The sequence below is a fragment of the Rhipicephalus microplus genome, chromosome 10 (genome assembly GCF_043290135.1).
Source record: "Rhipicephalus microplus isolate Deutch F79 chromosome 10, USDA_Rmic, whole genome shotgun sequence".
NCBI lineage: Eukaryota > Metazoa > Arthropoda > Arachnida > Ixodida > Ixodidae > Rhipicephalus > Rhipicephalus microplus.
Window position 1 is genome coordinate 64,664,834 of NC_134709.1, and position 23,312 is coordinate 64,688,145.

Below are 23,312 nucleotides of genomic sequence, written 5' to 3' on the forward strand. Positions count from 1 at the left end.
TGTGATTGTTAAATTATATCTTTTTATAGCTGCTGGTCTAGCGTTAACAACACCGCGTTAACAAACTATTTATTAGGCGGCTTCGATTATACACGGAAGCAGCAGGTCAGGGAGTAATCGACTGTTCAATCAGACGAGGTCGGCCACCCGAGCAGCATACTGAACGTGCGGACTAAGTTGGGCTCACCGACCTACCGCCACCGCGATAAGAGTGTTGTATTTCGGACGGTGGCGGAAAGAAAAACGCCACCGCCATAACATCACAGGATCGAGTGCCCTAGTGAGGGGAGGCTGGAGGAGGAAATGGGCCGATGGGTAATAGCCACGTGGTACAGTTGGGCTGGCAAGCTACGCAAGCAGTCGGCGCAATGAACGTTCCAGCACCAACAGGTAAGTGAACGGAATTCACAATTATTTATGAATAGAGTGAAGCACTACACGTGACATGCGTTGTTAAGAGTGGCGCTTTTTGCATATGCGGACTTTCTGATTGCAGCTTTTCATTCGCGAAGGAACAATGCACTTGGTAGATCTTGCGTGATTGTCTTTTTTTTGTAAGGGGCAGGGGAAGGGGTGGTGGTAATTTTTGTTTTTTATTCGTTGTTTGTTTCTTCACACTGTTAAGACATCTCATACTTGTGAAAGCAATGATGAGAAGCTTATACACCAGTTTCCCAGGTACGGAAAATCTGCTCATGACAGTACTGCGCTGATTCCGAGAAAGGGCTGAGATTATATGTTGTATTATGTCTTGTACGCTTTGTGTGCGTGCGTGCGTGTGTGTGCATGTGTGCGTGTGTTTTTGTTTGAGTGTTTATGTGTGGGCGCAATTTGTATCACGTTTTCATCGTGAACGTCACGCTATGATTGACATGCCTAGTAGAGGCTGCCCTCTACTGGGCCATTTTGACTACTGCCGCTCTCAGTTTATTCAAAGACCACCCAAATATAAGCACATGAATACACAATCAATGAAATGTTTATAATCGTCCTTACTTACTTCTTCATTTCAGAATATGGGGATGTTAACGAAGATGTGTCATGGTCGTGTTAGATGCAAATGCCTAAAAAAAGATACCGGCACCGACACTCTCCGCAGTGTTCTATGCGAGTACTCGGGTACTGTCCACAGACTCTGCCTCTTATTTATAATAAGGGCAGCTGTTCATTTATACACCAAAAATCGTTTACGTACAGTAGTCACGGATTGAAATAGGACAATTTCCGCACATACGTTCGTTTTCATCGTCTGCACTTCGAATCATATTCACGTATACTCGACCAGGACGTGTAGATTAGGCCCAACATAATCCTTCTAGACCAGATTCGGTGCGACATGGCGAGGTTGTCTCGAGCAAGAGCGCACATAGGTCGTGTTGCAAGAGAGTTTTATTCCTGCTTTGAACCCGTGAGTACTGTACGTTCTGCTTCTGATCACTCTTTTCTAATTCTGCTTGTTTTCGAGATTATCTTGTTTTTTGATTATTTCTCCAATACTGTTACAGTATCATACTGACGGGACAGCCGGCTCTACTTAAAATATCGGGGGTTTCATGTTCTTAAACCGCAATATTATTAAGAGAGATGCGGTAGTGAAGGGCTCCGGAATCTTTGACCAACTGGTGTGTTTGAAGCTGTACGTGTCACGTGGACTTTCGTTGTGTTGTTCTGAGAGCCGTTTGCTAGACGACATGCGGAGGTAGTCATCGGGTATGTATCGATTCAAGCTGGCGATGCGAGTTACGTGCCATCGCGCATAGCTGGAACCAGCAAGACAGTCGTCCACGGTGTGTCCCCGCTTCCTGGATCGGTACGACGAGCTCGAGTGTAGCCATAGACGCTGTCCACGGCGATCACTGCACGCAGACGTGCGTCTGCGCTGCAACATGCTCATCAAAACGTGCCCCATGTCATGATTTCTACTGTTCTGCACGTTTTAAACCTGCTTTGCAAGTGGCAACAGACGTATAGTGTCGTTAGAAAGCTAAAGAACACCCTACTCCAGCGTCATGATTCTCCACAGAGACCACTTTGGGAGGAAGTGGTAAACGCTTCGTCCTGCAGCCAGGCGCCTCTGCTGCCATTGAAATACCTTCTAATCCAGTTCCAGAAGCTACCACAAGGAAACTCGACTAGCCGCAGCCCCAACGCCCTCGGCGTTCGCGCTAGCTTCTGTTCGCCCGGAAATATTGTGCTCTACTGACTGTGAACACCACGTGAGATCAAGGGACTTCGGCCCGTATTCACAAACCAAGCTCAACCTTTCCTCGAGTTTTCCTTATCAGTTTTAAACTTTTATTGCGCCTGATAAACAAATTGGACCAGTACTCATAAACCAGTCTTGTCCTTGTCTTTCGCCCTGTTACCATTTTTGTGCCTTTATAACGCATGTAGAGAGTACAGAAAGTTGAGGAAAACGTGAGGTAAGGCCAAGGTTGGTTTCTGAATAGGGGCTTTGGTCTCACGTGGTGTTCAGGTGAAATGTGAGTGACGCTCTAGCGTGCTTAGAAGAAACCAGCCAAACAGTCGGCCGCAGTGAGCTTCCACCTCCGGGATGAGTGCGACGAGCCTAAATGAATCCACAGACGCTGACTCGTGAAGACAGGCCCAGCCATGTATATCTGAGCCGTGTGTTTTATTAAATAGTTTTTTCAGTCTAGAGTTTTCCTTGGACTGGCTCGAGCCTCGCGAAGCGGTTCGAAGGACCATCAAAACCTTCCCTCTTCCGTTGTATCAATAACAGACCCTTTGTTATTCAAGACTGCAATTTCTCAGCAATGCTTGTAACTATACGCAGTTTCCATTATCTATCTTTGTCTTGTATGTGCTTGAATTCTTATACATTTTTAGTTGACTTATGTTGCCTTCCTGATTTGCGCATCTGATACTTGTTTCTTTATTTTGTCTTTTTTTCTTGTGTGTTATATATGTTGTACCCACCCCCTCTGTAATGCCCTACGGGCCCTGAGGGTATTCTAATAAATAAATAAATAAATAAAACCACTTCTCGTGATTCGTGCAAGTTGGGAAGTGGTTTCAAACATGCCGGTCAGTAGAAATTGTGACATGGGGACACACTTTGATGGGGATGTTGCAGTGCACACGCCCGTTTGCGTGTAGTGATCGCCGTTGAACCAGTTGTCCTAATGGTAACCGCATATCCACCACTTTCATTCTTGCTTCGAAAAGATCTGTCACAGCCAAAAGACACAATAGGGCCGCCAGGAACAAGTGGAAGTAGACAACAGCATCTGTGCGGCTTTGACGCTGGTAAGAATTTTTAATACGCTTTCAGTGCTGTTCGCGAAGCTTCTGTGAAGAGCACGCACCAAACAGGCTAACCGTAGGTGGACGTGGCGCAGTCCTAACGTCAAAAGTAAAAATGAAACAGACTTCATTCTTTCTGTACACCCAAGCTTTGCACTGGATATACATGTAGTTACCAAGATCCGATGCAGTGACCATAAAATGGTAAGAGCACAAATTGACCTACATTTAAGAAAGCAATGACATAAACGGATACTCAAGAAATCAATTAAGGAGTTAGCGATGCGAGTCAAAGTAAAGAAATTCAGAGTTTCATTTCAGAGTAGATTCCAGGCACTAAACAAGCTAACCGACCTTCGCGTGTACACAATGAATGATGATCTTACTAGTATCATAAAAAAGTGTGCATTTGAAGTCGTACGTAGAGTCAATATACGGGATACAGGCAAACTATCTCAGGAGATAAAAAATTTCATTAGGAGACGACAAACCATCGAGGCCTCAAATGCAACCGACAAAATAGAGCTAGTGGAGCTTTCGAAGATAATCAATGGGCGCAGGCTAGCCGACATCAGACGTTATAACATAAGCAGACTTGAGCTGGCTGAGAAGAGCGACAGAAGCATAAAAGCCATGAAGGCAAACCTGTGCATAGACAAAACCAGATGTATGCATTAACGGACAAGGAAGGCAATGTCGTGAACAATGTGGATGGGACAGTTGAAGTGGCGCTGGTGTTCTAGAGGAAGCTGTCCAGAAGCAGAAACAACCAGGATGATATCGCAAAAAGCAATAATATATAGCCCAGAGAAATTCGACATCCTACCTGTAACGACTGGGGAAGTAATAAAAACCATATAGAAAGAATGCAAAGAGCTAGGCAAAGCCGCTTGTGTGGTTGAGGTAACAACGGACTTGCTGAAAGACGTTGGAGAAATTGTGTTAGAAAAACTGGTCACCTTGTGTACGAGGTGCCTCCTTACGGGAAGGGTACCAGAATTTTGAAAGAACGCCAACATCACCTTAATTCACAAGAATGGAGACGTCAAGGACTGCAAAAATTACAGGCCGATCCACTTATTGTCCTTTCCCTACGGAAATATGTACAAAAATAATCACTAATAGAATTAGGGCGACATCCATTCCATCAACTTATTCAATAAACCAAAGAACAAAGCAGGATTTCGTACAGTCTACTCCACAACAAACCATATTCATGCTATCAATGAGGTGAGAGAAAAATGCGCGGAATGCAACCAACCGCTATATATTGCCTTCATAGATTACGAGAAGGCATTTACTCAGTCGAGACATTAGCAGTTATGCAGGTGCTATGAAATTATGACTTTAAACAACACCACATAAACATACTGAAAGAAATATACAGAGGATGCACAGCCACCATAGTTCTCCATAAAGAAACCGAGAGAATCCCGATAAAGAATAATGTAAAGGAGATAGACACGACCTCTCCAACACTATTCACCGCGAGATTAAAGGGAGTTTTCAAGGCCCTAGACTGGGAAAAATTGGGCATAAGAGTTAATGGGGAGTATCTTAGTAACCTGTGATTCACTGGTATTGGCTTGATTAGTGATTCCGGGGACAAACTACAGCTAATGGTTGCTGAACTGAAAACAGCAGACGAATAGGTCTGAAGATTATCATGCATAAAAGTAAAGTACTATGCAACAGTTTCGGCAGAAAACAGCACTTTGCGATAGGTGGAGAGACGCTGGAAGTTGTAAAGGAATGTCTACTCTACTTAGGATAGGTAGTAACCACGCGTACCAACCATGAGAGCGAAATAACTAGAATAATAAGGATGGGGTGAATCACATTCAGCAATCATTCTCAAACCATGAATCGTAATTTTCTCTTAACACTCAAGAAGAAGGTATATCAGCCGCATCTTGCTGGTACTTACCCATAACGGTACTTTCTGCCCATAACGGTACTTACCTACGGAGCAAAAACGGGGAGGCCTACAAAGAGGGTTGAGCTTGAATTGAGGACGATGCGGCGAGTGATATAAAGGAAAATTATATGTGTAACGTCAGGAGACGAGATCAGAGTGGGTAAAGAAACAAACCAGAGTTAAAGATATCATGGTTGAAATCCAGAAGAAGAAATGCATGGTCTGGGCATGCAGTGCATATGCAAGACAACCACTGGTCATTAAGAGTAACTGACTGGATTACCAGAGAAGGCAAATGCATGATAAGAAGGCACAATGTTAGGTGGGCCAATGAGATTTAAAAATATGACATCATATCCAAGAGGTGAATGATGACGAGTGGGGCGAAGCAGACGGACAGACGCTTCGCATCACTCGTCATCATTCAGTGAACTCCGTGGATATGCTGCCACACCGTTCTTATTGAAATGCGATGCTATGCAACTGGCCACTATATACGACGACTCACGGTGTCAGGAGCTCCGCCCCTAAAATTAGGCTCGGGCCGGTCTCGGGCTGGTGGTCACAAGCAGCCACTACAGTGCTTTCAAATATTTGCTAACGGTTTAGAGTACTTGGTACTCTTCTATGGGAGAGTGAAAAGCTGTCCCGTGAACCTCGCCTTTCATGAAGCCGTAGTGTGTTTAGAAAGAGTGGGTAACGAGTAATAGGTACTCTATTATGGGAGAGCAAGCAAATTGGGATGGCGCATGAATGTGAATAATTGCTTGATGGAAAGTAACAGCAACACCGAAAGCCTTCGAAATGACTCCAGCCAGGTGCTAGTGGCATATCTCGATTTCCGAAAAATCTTTCCTCTAGTAGTTACTGAATTCACTTTGAATTTCACTGCTGCAGAATTGTTTTCTGATTCGCGTGTAACCTTTACTTACTTTTTTATATAGCAGGTGGAAAAAAATATTAGTCTGTTTTTCACTCATATATTTTGCCAAGCTCCATGGTGAGGTTTTATGAGATACTACGGGCCCAACCTTTGCATGACTCGGTAATGCATTTACTCGGGCTTGCTGGCATTGATTGAATGCTTCCCTAATATTATACAACATATTTTGAGTAAAAAAAATCACAGCATATATACTGAGTGAATGATGATGAGTGGGGCGAAGGTCCGAAGGGTTCTATCAGCAAACCGTGAATAATCTGCTGGCCACGTCCGTCCGCCCGTCCGTACGTCTATCTATCTATCTATCTATCTATCTATCTATCTATCTATCTATCTATCTATCTATCTATCTATCTATCTATCTATCTATCTATCTATCTATCTATCTATCTATCTATCTACGTGTATGTATGTATGTATGTATGTATGTATGTATGTATGTATGTATGTATGTATGTATGTATGTATGTATGTATGTATGTATGTATGTATGTATGTATGTATGTATGTATGTATGTATGTATGTATGTATGTATGTATGTATGTATGTTTTGACGCTTCCTCCGTTTTTCAGAGCGTGTTCAATTCTCTCCATGTTATACCTTCTTACATCGGATACCTTACGCCTAATAATCAACTTCGAAAGCTCTGCCAGTTCTATTTTGTCTGTTGCACTTCAGACTTTCATGATTTGACGCTTCTTAATGAGATTCTTCGTTTCCTGGGTAAGCTTGCGAGTGTCCTGTCTAACTACCCTGCCTCCAACTTCCACTGCACACTCCGTAATGATACTCGTCAGATTCTCATTCATTGTATCTATGCTAAGGTTAGTTTCCTTATTAAGAGCCGAGTACCTGTTTTGAAGCGAGACTCTGAATTCCTGTACTTTCCCTCTCAGTGCTAGCTCATTGATTGGCTTCTTGCGTATCAGTTTCTGTCGTTCCTTTCTCAAGTCTAGGCGAATTCGAGACCGTACCATTCTATGGTCACTGCATCGTACCTTGCCAACCACTTCCACATCCTGCACGATGCCTGGGTGTGCATTCATTATAAAGTCTATTTCGTTCTTATTTTCGTCATTAGGGCTCCTCCATGTCCACTTGCGTTTTCCTCGTTTTCGGTAGAAGGTATTCAAAATCCGTAAATTATTCCGTTCTGCGAATTCTACTAGTAGCTCTCCTCTGGCGTTTCTAGTACCGATGCCATAATCTCCTACTGCCTGGTCTCCAGCCTGCTTCTTCCCTACCTTTGCATTAAAGTCTCCCATCAGTATTGTATACTGTGTTTTTACCTTACTCATTGCTGATTCCACGTCTTCATAGAAGCTTTCAACTGAAGCGTCATCATGGCTAGATGTAGGCGCGTAAGCCTGTACCACCCTCATCGTGTATCTCTTTTTCAGTTTAATTACGATACCTACCACCCTTTCATTACTGCTATAATATTCCTCTATGTTGCCAGCTATGTATGTATGTACGCGCTACATGGACCGGGCATGTAACACGTAGATAGGATAACCGATGATCATTAAGGGTTACTAACTGGATTCCCAGAGAAGGCAAGCGGGTTAGGGGGAGACAGAAGGTTAGGTGGGCAGATGAGATTAAGAAGTTTGCGGGTACAAATTGGCAGCAGCAAGCACAGGACCGGGTTGACTGGCGGAACATGGGAGAAGCATTTGTCCTGCAGTGGACGTAGTCAGGCTGATGATTATGATGATGATAATGATGATGATGATGATGATGATGAACGGATGTCAATCCGTTTGTCCGAAGGCCCATCCGTGTGTTTGTCTGTCTGTCTGTCTGTTCGTCCGTCTGTACACACGCCTTTCTGTCTCTATGTCTGTCCATCAATCCGTTCATCTAGTGAACACTTCAAGTACCGCCATCTCGCATCTTTTCATCGTGTATTCATGATATACAAGTACCGCCATCTAGCGGACATTCCAAGGACCAAAACGAGAGGTGGCTGCTACTTACTGGAGACACCCGACCCACGCCATAAGGAGCTTCACTGCCAAATGTTCGCGGATATAACGTGGCAGCGGAAAGCACAAGACCACATTGATTGGCGGATCATGGGAGTGGCCTTTGCTCTCACTGAGCGTAATCAGGCTGCTGCTGCTGCTGCTGCTGCTGCTGCTGCTGCTGCTGCTGCTGCTGCTGCTGCTGCTGATGATGATGATGATGATGATGATGATGATGATAGTGTTGGTGGTGTTCTTTATGTTACCCTGGCATCACGCAGTACACGGGCCTCTACCATTTCGCCTCTGCCGAAATGCGACCACCGCAGCCAGGATCAAATCCGGGACATTCGAATCAGCAGTCGAGCACTGTAGGCACTGTTCCACCGAAACAGGCCCGCCTCTGACGTGTCTCACCTTCTTGCGTTTTTCATTTCATTCAAGCTCAATTATTTATTATTTCACGGAGAAGACAGCATTAAAAGTAAAAGCTCAGCAAAGCTTGACTAGGCTTCCCAGAATGTGTGAGGGTGCTGGCACCTTCTGTAAAGTTGTTAGCGCTACGTGGCGCACGTGTCTCGCACGGAAGGCGTATTTCGGGGGTGACAACTAGTGATGATTTACTGATTTGTGGGATTTAACGTCCCAAAAGCACCATGCGATTATGAGAGACGCCGTAGTGGAAGACTACGGAAATTTCAACCACCTGGGGTTCTTTAACGTGCACCCAAATCTGAGTACACGGGCCTACAACATTTCCGCCTCCATCGGAAATGCAGCCGCCACAGCCGGGGGCGACAACTATTGGGTGGTAGGTGGCGTTGGGTTCGCGAGTGGTGATCACCACTATCATTATCATGGTTGGTAGAGTGGTAGCGCCAGCGGTGACGCCTGGCGGGCGAGAGAGTTCAGCGAGTCTTTGCGGCTGGTGCGGTGGTCTCGTTCACTTGACATGTTGCAAAACCAGTGTGGTATGACATGACTGCATACGGAATACAAGCAACAGACCCTAACATGAAAATTTTTACATGTGTGTCATGTAACAACATGACTACACGCCGCACTCATGATGCGCTCGCGGCCGTTTCGCTAGCATCGCATATGCCAAATTTGGTATTATGTCACGTAAATAGATGACGAAGGTATGTAACTGGCGCAAACATAATAATCATGAGGTGCGTGTCATGTAACAAAGTGACTACATGCCACGCTCATGATGCGCTCGCGGCCGTTTCGCTAGCTTCACATGTACCAAATGTTGTATCACGTGACGTGAATGGATGACGAAGGTAAATGACACGTCCAAACGTGATAATCATGACATGAAAGTCTTGTACGGCACAGTTTGCCTCCACCTCGTAACGCTGTGTTGATTTTAAATTGAGATATCAACCTTATGCATTCGGGCTTCGCATATCACCGATTTTCGCTGTGCGAGAGATCTGCCTTTTTTATTTTTGTATTATTAAAAGTCAAACAATGAAAATAGAGACACCTTTTTTGCATTTCATCTTCCTGAAAATTTATCCGCAGAGGGTGGCAGTCGAACCCGAAACCTCGTGCTTACACAGCGTTCACGTACCAGATTACTTAAGGACACCACGGCAAGTCGAAATTGCTTGTGCACTTGGTTCAGTGCGTGCTCATTTATGCGCGTACACGTGTTAGCGTTTTCGCGCGCATATTTTTGCAGGCGTGCATTTGGGCTTTTCTCTGCTTGGTCGTGCGAGAGCAAGTGTAAGCACGCTATTTCAACCTCTGAACACACGTGTACCTGTGTGCATAAGTGTGCGGGCACGTTTACCCCTGTGAATGCTTATTGCTATTCGATACCACGGTAATGCATGGTGTATCAACTAAACATGTTAAGCGTGATGCCCGTGTTGTACAAGTAAACACAGCATTTATGAATAACTTAAAATGAATTATTGAAAATTTTTCAGAATATACGCAACTTACTTGGACCAAACCATGCAGCTAGTAAAGAACACAACAATGAGAGATCTCTGACTTTTAACATTTTAGTAATCTAGAGTGGGATAATAAGGGTTAACAGTGGAAGTGCTTCAAACGAGTTTCAGACCAGCAGTTGTCGTCACCACTAACTCTTCAAATCTAATACGCCAAGGATGGAACGGTGCCTTTCAAAAAAAAAAAAAAAGGCCCTCATATCGAAACGTAGGCCAGCAAGACTGAGGCACTTCCACTGTTAACCCTGATTATCCCACTAGGTTGTTTCCATCTGTCGGCTCCCATCTAGATTTTAGTAATCTAGAGGGGGCTTTCGCAAGGCATTACAGCTAGGAAGCACAGAGTAATAAGTGACTAATGTTTGGCAAAGCAGAACAATCGTTCATGCAGGGCATTCTTTTTGCTTTTTTATAGGTTAACTTCAAGATTGTGGTCGTGGTGTTCGTGTTTGCCGGCTACTGGTTTTCTCTGATAGGTTATTATAGCACACTATAGCATTACGGAGGGGGGGGTTGTAAGTTTGATTCCAAGATACGAACATTTTTTTCGTTTATTATTTCTTTGCCTCCTGTTCGTGTGCGATTTACTACGTCATATCCGTCACATAAATATTTCAGTGGAGCTGTGGTGGACCCTGTATAAAAGGGTTTCCCGACAAAAATTAACCAGCTCCGCTTTGGTGACCCCGATAAAACACCGACGCTCGCGGTCTTCCCTTCATCAGGCTTTCGAGAGAAAATGAAAAGACGCTTTATTATATGAAAAAAAAAAAACATTTTTGCTGGCGTCGATGCACCGATGGCATGCTGCTGTGTGTAGGAATGAGGAAAGGGACTAAAATAATTCAGAATAGAAGGAAGAAAAATATAAAATAAATCTTATAAATACATATGTAGCGTCCGAGTTAAGCTGATAGAACTAATTAAAATTGGGCTATCACGCATGCTAAGGCTTTCCTTTGTGAGGTATTATATGGCTGCGACATAGTGCCTGCATTCAAAAATATGTCTCAGCTTTCGAAAGCTTGCGGCTGGCATACGCTAGCACTTTTTCTTGGCCGTTTTGCCGCTGGACTCGAATGGCTCCGAGGCCGATGTTACTCGCATCAGTGTGAACTTCAATTTCGGCAGTCTCATCGAAGTGGGCGAGTATTGGAGAGGCTTGCAGGCGTGTTCTTAACTCATCAAATGCTTCCTGTTGTTCACTCTCCACATAAAGGGCACCTCGTCTTTTGTCAGATTAGTAAATGGTTCAGCAATGTTTGAAAAATTTTCCACAAATCGCCGATAGTACGCGTATAAACCCAGGAAGCGACGTACTGACTTCTTGTCTTTGGGTGTCGGGAACTTCGCGATGGCAGCTGTCTTTTCGGGATCTGGCCGAACGCCTTCGGAGCTGATGACGTGTCCGAAGAATCGAAGCTCTTCAAAACCGAAGTGGCATTTTTCTGGCTTGATGGTCAAGTCTGCTGAACCAATGGCTTCTAATACTGTGCGGAGTCGCTCTAGATCTTGGTCAAATGCAGCGGAAAATACGACAACGTCATCCGAGTACACCAAGCAGGACTACCATTTCAGTCCCGCGAGGACAGCGTCCATCATTCTCTGAAACGTAGCTGGCGCTGTGCACAGGCCAAATGGAAGCGCTTTAAATTCGTAGAGGCCGTCTGGGGCTATGAATGCCGTCTTTTCATGGTCGCGCTCATCCACCTCAATTTGCCAATATCCGCTCTTGAGATCAAGGGAGGAGAAGTATTTCGGACTCCGTAGTCGATCGAGTGTATCATCGATACGCGGCAGAGGGTATACATCCCGTTTAGTTACGCTGTTCAGTTTCCGATAGTCGACGCAGAATCGAAGGCTGTTATCTTTTTTTTTAACAAGCACTACGGGAGACGCCCATGGACTGCTGGAAGGCTGGATCACGTCATCTGAAAGCATCTCCTCCACTTGTTTCTTGATGACATCTCTTTCCTTTTGCGATACTCGATATGGGTGTTGGTAAATCGGTCTCGCGGCTTCTTCTGTTATAATCCTGTGTTTTGCAATAGCCGTGCGTCGCACCTTAGAGGACGTTGAAAAGCAGTCCGAAAACTCTTTTATGAGGGCGAACAATCATTTCTTTTGATATTCTGGGAGCCTATGGTTGACGTTAACTAATGCGTCGACGTTGCAGGTCTCTTCTGGAGTGGTTGGCGTTGTCGCTAAACTGCATAGTTCAGTCGCCATGCAGAACTCGTGGAAATAGGCGATAGCCATACCTTGCGCGATGTGCTGACATTCATTTCCAAAATTCGTAAGGAGGACAACTGAGCGGCCATTCCTTAAGTGAACAACACCCCTCACCACGCAAATTCCTTTGTCTAAAAAGAGCTCTACGTTTCCATCCGCTATTTCTTCGTGGTCACAAAATGCCTTATTTTCAACAAGCACCATTACACTACAGCGTGGTGGCACTGTGACGTCATCATCAACAACGCGCAGAGCAGTAAGACGTCGCTTTTCCGATTCCTCCACCGACATAGCCTGTTCGGTCGAAAACGTTACACTGGATCTGCGCAGATTAATTATGGCTCCATTGGCTTGCAAAAAATCCATTGCTAGTATAAGCTCCCTTGAACAGTCCGGCGGTACGATGAAGTCAGCAACGTAAGTAAAGCCTCTTATTTCGAGCCTTGTGGTGCATCTGCTGAGCGGTGTAATAGTGTGGCCACCTGCCGTGCGTATCTGTGCCCCACTCCATTTTGTCACAACCTTTTTCAGTTTCTTTGCCAATTTGTGACTCATTACCGAATAATCAGCACCGGGGTCAACTAAAGCATTTAGCTCGTATTCGTCTATTTCAACCGCAAATATGAAGTAATCTTCGCACTGCTGCGCTTATCCTCTGTGAAGATAGCGTCGTCACCTTGAAACCGTAATGGAGGATCTTCGCAACTGTAGTTATCAGTAGCTTCACCTCCACAGGTCACTTGCTTCAGTTTTCCGGGTGTGGGCTTGTAGAACGGTGCCCAGACTGTGCGGAAGAAGCACGTGGCCTGGGTGATCGGTAACCCCTGGGCGACGGCGATCTTGGCTGATGTTGGCGTGGAGTGGGTAGGCTCTGGCGCGCGGACAAGTACTCTTCGATATCCGTTGGCCGTTCACCGTTTCGAGGGCATGGTGAGTACAACGCAAAGCCCCTTAATCCTGCCTGTCGGTAAGGGCAGAACTTTTACAGGTGACCTGCTTCCCAAATGGAAACACAAAGGCCTGCGCTCATGGTCACGCCAGATGTCACTTTTCCGGGGCCTTTGATTCCACGTAGCGAGCTACACCACGGGCTCGTGGCAGATAGGTAGCCGTCGGTTCCAGTGGACGAGGTGCGCTGCGTACCGTCTGTGGGCAAGAAGAGGTCATCGCAACCGCTGCATTGGTGTGCGCCGCGGGTTGTCTGAGTATTTCAGAGTACGTTGGGATGCGCTGGATCTGCTGTGGCGCACGCTCCGGCTCACGTATCATCTTCCTCCGTTCATCTCGTACTACGTCGACGACAGACAGTGTTGCTGTTGTGTGAGGTTCTTGCAACTTTCTGAGCTTTTTCCTGATCACCGACCTGATGAGTTCTCGCAGGGCGTCCATGTCACTTCGCTGGCGTCCAGAGAAGACATTGGCAGGTGCGTAGTTTATGTCTCGATATTACTGTCGAGCCCGCTGTTCTAGCGTTTTCTCGATGGCTGTCGCTTCCGTATGATACTCCGCAACAGTTCGTGGTGGGTTGCGGACGAGAACAGCGATTAGCTCTTGCTTGACTCTACGCATGAGGTGGCGTAGCTTCTTGTCTTCAGTCATATGGGAATCTGCGCGCTTGAACAGGCGACTCACGCACATTACCAGGCCCGGCAACTCACGCTGCTTGAGGCTTGTGTTCGAGGGAGACAGCCTTCCCTCGTATGTCGAAGTTGGCCATGTTCGCCACTCAGTGCGTCCATACATACCGAAGCCACTGCAATGCTACAAGTGCTTCAAGATGGGACACGTAAAAGGTGTCTGTGAGAACAAAGTTGTGTGTCCGCGGTGCGCTGAGTTTTACTCAAAAGACGCCTGCGGTGCCACCGTGTTACGATGTCCAAACAGCCACGGCGCTCATGAGGCCTCATCCAAAGATTGCCCGTGGGTGCGAAACGAGCACGCGGTACTCAGGCGTATGGTGCGGGACAATTCAACGCACAAGGAAGCTGCCACCACACTACGCCGACGACGGCGTCGTGGGCGAAGACTATCATGGAAAAACTGCTCTACCGATAGAGAGATGTCATCCTCTATCAGAGAGGCTGACCCACAAACACCGAGCTCACTGAAGACGGATACTGCCAAACAGAAGAAAGGGACAGCAGTCGCCCCTTCCGAACAGTGGCACTCACTTCCACGAGGTCAACCCACTTCGCAGCTGCATCAAATCTCGCCGCCCTCGACGACCCCTCAAACCAGTGATGCGATGAATGAAGATCAAGTGATAAGCTTGCTGCAATCGCTGATGAGTACCATGCGTGTCCTACTGAGTAATATGAAGACTTCGGCTGCGCAGACTGCACTGCATGTGCAGGACACCCTCAGTCCGGTGCTTGCAGCTCTAAGGTAAAACCATGGCCAGCGAGGCACCGTCGTTTCGAGCGGAGGTGAAGAATGCAACTGTCTTTCAGTGGAACGCCAGAGGACTGAAGTCGCGCATGTCTGACTTTAGACAGTTTGAATTTGTGAACCGCTTCCCATTAACGTGATTTGTGAACCCAACCTGTGTGCTTCCATCAAGCTGTCAGGATATGAGTGCTTTATGTCCTCCACTCACAAAGACTGCAGCAAAGTTAATGTATTCATGCGCCATGACCTCACTTACGTTCACCACAGAGTCTCGCCTGATGAAGGGAATCAGTATGCGTGCCTTACTGTGAAAAAGAATAAGGTTGCTTTCACGATTATCGGAGCTTACTTATCTCCATCAAGCCGCCTTGACTGCGAGCGCTGACGCGGTATTCTTACATCGACCTCAAGGCCATGGGTGATCACTGACGACTTCAATGCCCACCATTTCCTATGGGGAAGCTCCAGGGACAACTCTAGAGGAAGAAAATTGGTGTCCTTAGCCTCGGAGTTCAAACTCTGCGTTTGTAACGACGAAAGCACTACATATTTACGCGGATCAGCCTATAGCAGCTGCCTGGACCTTACATTGGTTTCTCGCTCACTTACCAGGAAAGTGCACTGGTTTTCGGATCTGGAAACGCGGGGCAGCGACCATATACCAACTTACCTGTGTATAGAAGGTTTCACCAGCTCCAAGTCCTCGAGAGGCCTCAAATACACCTATTGGCCGAAATTCAAAATGTTAATGGAAGACTGTCGTACCAACGGCTTATCATATAACCTAGAGGACTCGATCAAGGATGTCCTGCAGAATACCACGCATACACATTTGACTAGCCACAAGCGCACCGATTTCGGCATCGAGCTTGAGAAACTTCGCGCAATACGCCGTTGTGCAGAACGAAGGTACCGATGAACAAAGTTCATGGATGACTTGAGGCTGGCTAGACACGTTGAAAAGAAAATGCTGCGGCACATGGATAAACTGGCTAGGCGACGTTGGACATCCATTTGAGAGTCGCTGAATCCACGAAAGTCCCTATCACTGATATGGTGAACTGTCCGGGGTCTTAGCACAACCTTGTGTCAGTGACACCCGTTAACATCTCTGGCACTTCACCTTCGATGCAGAGAGATTGACGTCGCAGAATCTTACTGTAGAAGAGTTGCCGGTGATTCCAATTTCACAGTATCAAGAACGGGAGCATTTGACAACCCACCGCCTTCACGTGACCCCCGTATGGAATGCCAGTTTTCTATGGATGAACTAGAGGCGGCACTGGCACTGTGCAGACGTTCTTGAGCACCCGGACCTGACGGCATTACCTATCGTGCCCTTTGTAATCTTGGAGACGAAGCTCGGAAGGCACTCTTACGCCTATACAACGACTCCTGGCAGACTGGTACGGTTCCCCAGGCATGAAAGTCAAGTCGCCTCATTCCACTCCTAAAGGCTGGTAAATCTCCTTTGCATATTGCCTCATACCGTCCTATCGCACTTGCCAGTTGTGTGGGGAAAACGATGGAACGAATGATTCTAACACGAATGGAGTGGTATTTAGAACACTACGAAATCTATTCAGTATCTATGACCGGATTCAGGCGCGGCCATTCGTCAATCGACAACGTTGTTGATCTGGTGACATATGTACAGCACCAGAAAGCCTGTAAGAGACTGTGCGCCGCCCTGTTTCTAGACGTTAAGGGGGCTCACGACAATGTCACCCATGAAGCCATCCTTAGTGCTTCGGAAACAGTAGGTCTTGGTGGCAAGATATATATGTGGGTGTACAGCTACTTACAGCTGAGATCATTTTACGTGATGACAGCGAATGGCCCAACACCTGTTTACTACAGCAGCCGAGGAAGTCCTCAGGGAGGAGTGCTAAGCCCTACACTTTTCAACCTAACTGTCATTGGTCTAGTCGAGCAGCTACCTAGCACTGTAGAACTTTCTGTCTATGATGATGACATCTGCATTTGGACATCAAGTGTGACAAGGCCTCAGCTTCGCGCCCGCCTTCAGAAGGCTGCTACAATGACTGCATGCTACCTTCGTAAACAAGGCCTCGAGGTGTCCTGTGGAAAATGTGCAGTGGTAGCGTTCACGCGGAAACCAATGTCTGCTTACAGCATATCGATTAATGAAGAATACATATCCTTCAGCAGAAGCCACAAGTTCTTGGGAGTCATAATAGATAGAAACCTGTCGTGGACTCCACACGTGAACTATGTGAAGAAGCGGCTGATCGCAACATGCCACATGTTCAAATTCTTTGCAGGAAAAAATTGGCGAGTGCCCATACCATCCATGCTACAACTGTTGTGAGTGCTATTTATCGGATTCTTACGGTACAGCTTACCTGCAATATCTAACACCAGCAAGACGAACCTGCGTGCAATTCAGAGCTTTCAAGCTCAAGCACTTAAGATATGCCTTGGATTACCCCGCAGTGCTTCAACGGCTGAAACCATTGCTATCGCTCAAGATCACTCGATAAAGACGCATATTATTACCGAGACAATGCGCATGCACCTCAGGCATTATGCCAGGACCCCTTCTCACCACCTGGCGAGCCTAGCTGCTGAAAGACCCCGCACGACATACGGCACTATTGTCTACAAGCATCGCTCATCGTTTACTGAGACATACGCACCTGCATCAAAGCCACTTCTTCCTCCTTGGAGCTTGAGTCGGCCGCGAGTTCACTTAATGATTCCAGGAATGAGGAGAAAATCGGACTTAATAACTCATGCCCTGAAACAACTGAGTCTATTCCTACTAGAACAAAAATACAGTAACCAAGTGCCCATTCACACGGATGGCTCTACTACGCCGTCTAGTTCAGGTGGAGCAGTGGTTATACCATCACAAGGGGTAACTCGGTGTTTTAAGACTTCACATGTGACAACGTCGACGACGGCAGAACTCGAGGCTCTGTGCAATGCACTGTACTTCATCAATTCAGAAGAAAGACCAGGTAAATGGGCTGTGTTTTCTGACTCAAAACCAGCGTTACAGTGCCTGATAGCAGTTCTGCGACGCGAATGCCACAACCAGTTGACCTACCAAACCGTGAAACTTCACCACCTTTTAATACAAAAAGCCCATGACATCGTCTTTCAGGGGTTACCTAGGCATTGTGGTATAGGCGGCAATGATTCTGCAGATCATGCTGCTTGCACGTCACATAAAGAAGCGAACAACGTTCTGATTCCGCTTTCATGAGCGGATGCAGCGAGGCAGATTTGTCAACTGGCCCGCAGCCTCACACTGACTGAGTGGAACACACCAAGCGTACGACGTACAAGACTGCACGAGCTCGACCCTTCACTACAACTCCGGCCTCCACCCAGCCTACATCGACGTGCAGCTTCGCTTCTCTATCGCCTTTGGCTGGGAGTTGCTTTCACGAAAGCTTATACCACGTTAATCGGAATTACTGGCAGTGCGGCGTGCGATGTTTGCGGCACCGACGAAAATATCGAACACCTGCTGCGCCATTGTCCTCAATTTGCCTCAGATAGACAAGTACTTGCCAACGCAATGCGGCGACTGGATGATCGGCGTCTTTCTGTGCCGGTGCTATTAATGCAACGTCCACATGCCTCGACAGCCCACAAGGCAGTGAAAGCCCTGCTGTGTTTCCTGAGAAAGACAGGCTTGTGTGAACGCCTCTTACATGCGGTAGAGTTCTACACGCTGCAGTGAAATTACTGTCAGTCTCTCCCTCACCGTTTTTTTCTTTTCGCTCTCTTCCTTCCTTCTCGTCTTTCTTGTCCCCTTCCATAATCCCCCAGTGTAGTGTAGCCAACCGGATGTCTTTCTGGTTAACCTCACTGCCTTCTCCCCTTTTGTTGCTTCCTCCTCCTCTTCCTGAACAGGCGGATCATGTCCTCGATATACATTGCGACACTTTCGTTGGTGAGTTGGTTCCTAGATTCGAGCGCAGCCTGCGCCTTTTCTTTGCGATCCGCGCTAGCATAAGTCGCCAGAGCTTGTCGCCGAAATTCCTCCCAGGTCGTAAAGGAAGTTTTATGGTTCTCATACCACGTCTTTGCGAAGTCCTCCAAAGCAAAGTATACGCGGTGGAGCTTCTCTCTCTCGTCCCAACCATTCAAACATGCCACTTCGTAAAGAGGTTCAGCCAATATTCTACGTCTTCATACGAGTCGCCATGAAATACTGGTGGCTGGTGAGGCTGATTTATCACCACTTGGGCTATATAGTGTTACAAGACTTGTCATGGTGGCGGCGTCCATTGACTGAGTTCCCCTTGGCGTGAAGTGGAGTGGACTGAATTCTGATGAATCACCTCGAAGACGGCGACTGGTCGTCTGATGCACAGGTGTCAGCTCCCCAGGATTAACTCGCTGGTAGTCGGGGCTACGCTGTCTTGCGTTCGTAGGGCTTTGATTCATTACGCAGCACCTCCAGCAGAAATGTAACGATGTTGAAGGACTCGGGGTGTAATAAAACGTATTTATTAAAGGGCGAACCTGTGCCCACAACTCAAAGGGTCTATGGTCGTAGCACGTTACAACAGAACACCAAAGATGTCTCCTTCTTCTACTTCATCAAGAAGAGTCCCAAGCGCGTGGCGCACATCAGCAGGGGCCAGCTGGGTTCCCGTGCTATCATCATCGTCTCTGCGCAACACTAGACGGCACGCATGTATGTCCTTGTGCGCGCGGTGGTGGGCGCGTTGTTTCAATGCAGGCACTATGTCGCGGCAATATTAGGGCCTTCATACAAGGCCAATCTCAGACAGGTAATTAACTAATGACTACTACCCAATGCCGTTGTGAATGCATTTTGTGTTTCGCAAGTTCTTCAGATATGTTGTATCACTTCTCTTTAGGGAATTCTCTTTGTGACGCTTGTAACGTAGCAGTGCTGTGACTATGGCAACGCTGACGCCATTTGTAGGTGTAACTGTTGCAATATTCCTCCATAGCGAAAGCTGTGTATTGTGGTATTTACCCAACTTCTGTGGCGCGTACCAGCTGATGATGCCCACCTGCGTTACCGTGGATTCCAGACATCAAAGCCTCTACTAAGCACAGCATGGCTCATTTAAATTCTGTCGGGACCTCAACCAGCGCAATATTCCGAAAGATATTGATTGATATGTAGTGTTTAACGTCCCAAAGCAACAATTTGATTCCGAGAGACGCTGTAGTGGAGGCAGGGTTCTTTAACGTGCACCCAAATCTGAGCACACGGTATTCCGAAAATGGGGAACAAATTAATGCACGAGACGAAAGTAGACAAGAGACTGTAAAAAGCTTTTGAACATTCAAGGCTTTGTTTCGTCGGCATCTTCACGCTCACCTTCAATACTTTCTCTCCGATCTTTTCCGACCCTTTCCTGTTCGCAACGCTGATTAGCCGATCTGAAAAATTATATGGGTGTACCTGTCAGTTTCTGTGACAATGAACGTTTCTGTTCTTCTTTCTCATAAAATGACCCCCCCCCCCCTCCCCAACTCCAGGGACCCAAGGCCTGAGGAAGGACGACACCACCATCCCGTCAGCCGACGAATTGCTAGAGCACGAGGGGAGTCCACTATGGCGTGACCTGGTGGCCAGGTTCCAGAGGGTGGCCGTGTGGGTCGTGTCACTGGGAGCAGTGCCTGGGCACGTGTGCCTAGTGCCCGATGGCCACAGGCGCTTTTCCAGGGACACCAGCACTGACCTGCGCCGGGTGTATGCTGTTGGGGCGCACAAGTACGCAAAGGTAGGTGGGCGTCCAAGGCGAGCGTATCCATACTCGAGCCAGTGGGGTACGTGGATGGGGGGGTTGTAGCCACCCCACATAAAAGAAGAAAAAAACACACTATCTGACTGTCACGTATACAGTAGACGGAATCTCCTTAAGCATGTAATATTGTGCGGCAGAAGAATACAGAATCGCGCCAGGTGTCAAAGATTACGAATTTCGCAACGGTTAGGTGTTCAACGGCCCGCCCATTACAGAGTGCTCAGACATTTTTATATAACCATCAGCAGCAGATGTATCAAAAAAGTGAACTCTGCGCAGGTTCGCGTGTTGCCCAACGGCAGTGTTGATGGCCCTTCCCCGGTTCACAAAATAAATATTATTGCTTAGTGGGCACCAAACAAGTGTGCTTGCAGCCGGCGTTTAAGAATATATTCTTAAGGTACACCATCTCCGCATTTTGCGCTTCATTGCTGGCAGTGCGGCTGTGCAGCTGAGTTTAACGAACCCGCCATGTTGATGAGACATAGAGACAGCGCACGCGTGAAATTGCTGAAGCGTGTGAAATAGTAAAGCAGGAGGGATGTGCTTGAGCCAACCTTCAATCGTTCTCGCAGATGCTGAGATTGCGTATCCACAGCATACTTGATTACGTGTTTGGTACAGGGGTGTAAAGGTTTTTTATGCCTTCATGTTTGCATATTTATTACAAGTTTTCTTCAATTAAACTCTAAGTTGTCAGGCAGCGCTTGAGTCGTGCACGTTCTTGTTTTTCGTTAATGTCCTTTTTATGCGCTGATTGTGAAAAGAATGTTAATTGTAATTGGCTGCTTATTACCTATAACGTGTGCAAGGCAGATTCTAAAGACAAAAGTGTTAAAAATTTGGTAGAAATTCAGTAGGAAGAGAACAGCACAACAAATGTTCGACAGAACAAATGTGCAATGCACAATCGGTCCAAGGCCTGCACAGGTACGAGCTCGACTCTTCCCAACAACATAAAAAAGCAATCGAATGATCAATCATCCTGCTAGGTACTAATACTTGTAAAGCAACAATCACGTGCACAGCACTGGAGTTCTCATTACTGTCAGTGCAGGGTATCTATCTTTGTTAGTAAATTCAATTCGTTTCTCTTTTCTGCAGGTGCGCGAGTGGTGGTTCCGGGCCGGGGTGGAAGTGCTGAGCGTCTTCATGTTCAGCGTGCGGAACTTCAGCCGGAACTCGTTCGACATGACCTCCGCGCTGAATCAGGCTACTCAGATACACGTTGACATCGTGGACAATGTGTGAGTGGGGATTCAATTAAATTGTCGATTCGCTGGCGCTTGCTATTGAGCGCTTTACATACTTTGCATGCGACATTGTGCTCCCGTATGATATGTTAGTAAAGCGCTTGTATATAGAACAGTCGACAGCGTAGAAAGGTAGAAGGAAATGGGACGTCCCACTCATGTTGGGCGGGAAATTGCCGAGTTCATCGCTTTTTGATTGTTCTTCTTCGAAAATATAGTACTGCAAAAGTTTAAGGAAAACCTGCCACGATGATGCAATAATTAGGCGTCTCTGAGAGAAAGCAGCTTGTTTGAATACCCGCGACAGGCCTGGTCATGTATCAAACGCGAATGTAAGAGCTTTTCTGGAAGGTACTATTAAATAATACGAAGAGACACCGAGAAAACTAACATCATTGCAGATCCACTTCCATTCTTTCTATCAGTAAATAGCTCAAATAAACACTCCATTTTCACTTAGAACATATACAAATTGCCGCCATCGTATGATTTTGTTGGTTATTTAAGAGCAATCCCTAACTGACAATGAAAACGATACTGCAAAAACGCTTCAGTTTTGTCGAAAAAAGTGCGACTTACGTAACGTACTTCGCGAATATCTCTGCATATATTTCCAGTGAAACTGTCATAGCGCGATCATCAGGGACGGCGGAAAGAGGGTGTGACACACAAAACTTGTGTGTCGTATTCTTTTGTCCACCGTTGCTAAAGTTCGTGCTATAACAGTTTGAAGAGCGTGCCAACTGGCCCGCACATGTACTGTACTTCCCGTCTTTTTTTTTCGCGCGCCTTATGGTTAAGGTTAAGAATGTTGTAGGTAGCCGGCGTATCTAGCCTGGCGTGCCTTCCGAGCTGCATTTGAGTGCAATTTGTGCACAGCCAGCGTTCTTTTCTAATGAGGCAAAGTCTAAATATTCTGCTCTCTTGCGTGCAACACCACGCACGAGTATGAAGCAACAAGCTGTGGGAGACACCGGGTGATAGTGTTACCACAAGGGGTTTCCTTCGCTTGCACCTAGTTGAGCGCATAAATGTCCTCGTATTTTGCCTGCATCGAAGTGCGGATAAGCTTTGATGGGTATTGATTGATTGAATTGGGGGTTTAACGTCCCAAAACCACTATACGATTATGAGAGACGCCTTAGTGAAGGGCTCTGGAAATTTCGATAGCCTGGGGTTCTTTAACGCGCACTCAAATCTGAGTACACGGGCCTACAACATTTCCGCCTCCATCGAAAATGGAGCCGCCACAGCCGGGATTTGATCCCGCGACCTGTGGGTCAGCAGCCGACTACCTTAGCCACTAGACCACCGTGGTGGCGCTCGATGGGGAATTGAACCGACGCCCTAAAGCATAGCAGCTCATAAAGCCTTATCTGCTAGCTATAAAACGATGGGTTTAGTCCTAATGTGTTCCACATGCGTTCACCCAGCGTGGCGGTCTAGTGGTGACAGTGTTCAATATCCGGCCAGAAAACTGTGGGATCGAATCAAAGCCACGGCGGCCGCATCACTACGGAGGTGAAATGCTAGTTATTTAACTTTCGTGGTGAAAGAGTTTGAAGAATAAGGCCGAGGTAAAGCACATTCGGCAAGCATTCTCA

The 23,312-nt window shown here is 46.7% G+C and overlaps 1 protein-coding gene across 1 annotated transcript; it reads left to right on the forward strand.

Moving 5' to 3' along the window:
- The first annotated feature begins 368 nt into the window (after nt 1-368).
- On the forward strand, nt 369-21,706 carry LOC142774282 (uncharacterized). The gene is made up of 3 exons (XM_075874677.1): nt 369-390; nt 20,187-20,431; nt 21,560-21,706. The coding sequence occupies exons 1-3, from the start codon at nt 369-371 to the stop codon at nt 21,704-21,706; spliced, it is 414 nt and encodes a 137-aa protein (XP_075730792.1).
- Nucleotides 21,707-23,312: the final 1,606 nt, after the last annotated feature.

Excerpts from the sequence above, each read along its gene's own strand:
- LOC142774282 (XM_075874677.1), top strand. The coding sequence starts at position 369 with ATGAACGTTCCAGCACCAACAG. Across the intron at positions 391-20,186 it reads GAACGTTCCAGCACCAACAG|GGACCCAAGGCCTGAGGAAG; the intron begins GTAAGTGAACGG and ends CCCCAACTCCAG. Across the intron at positions 20,432-21,559 it reads GGGCGCACAAGTACGCAAAG|GTGCGCGAGTGGTGGTTCCG; the intron begins GTAGGTGGGCGT and ends TCTTTTCTGCAG.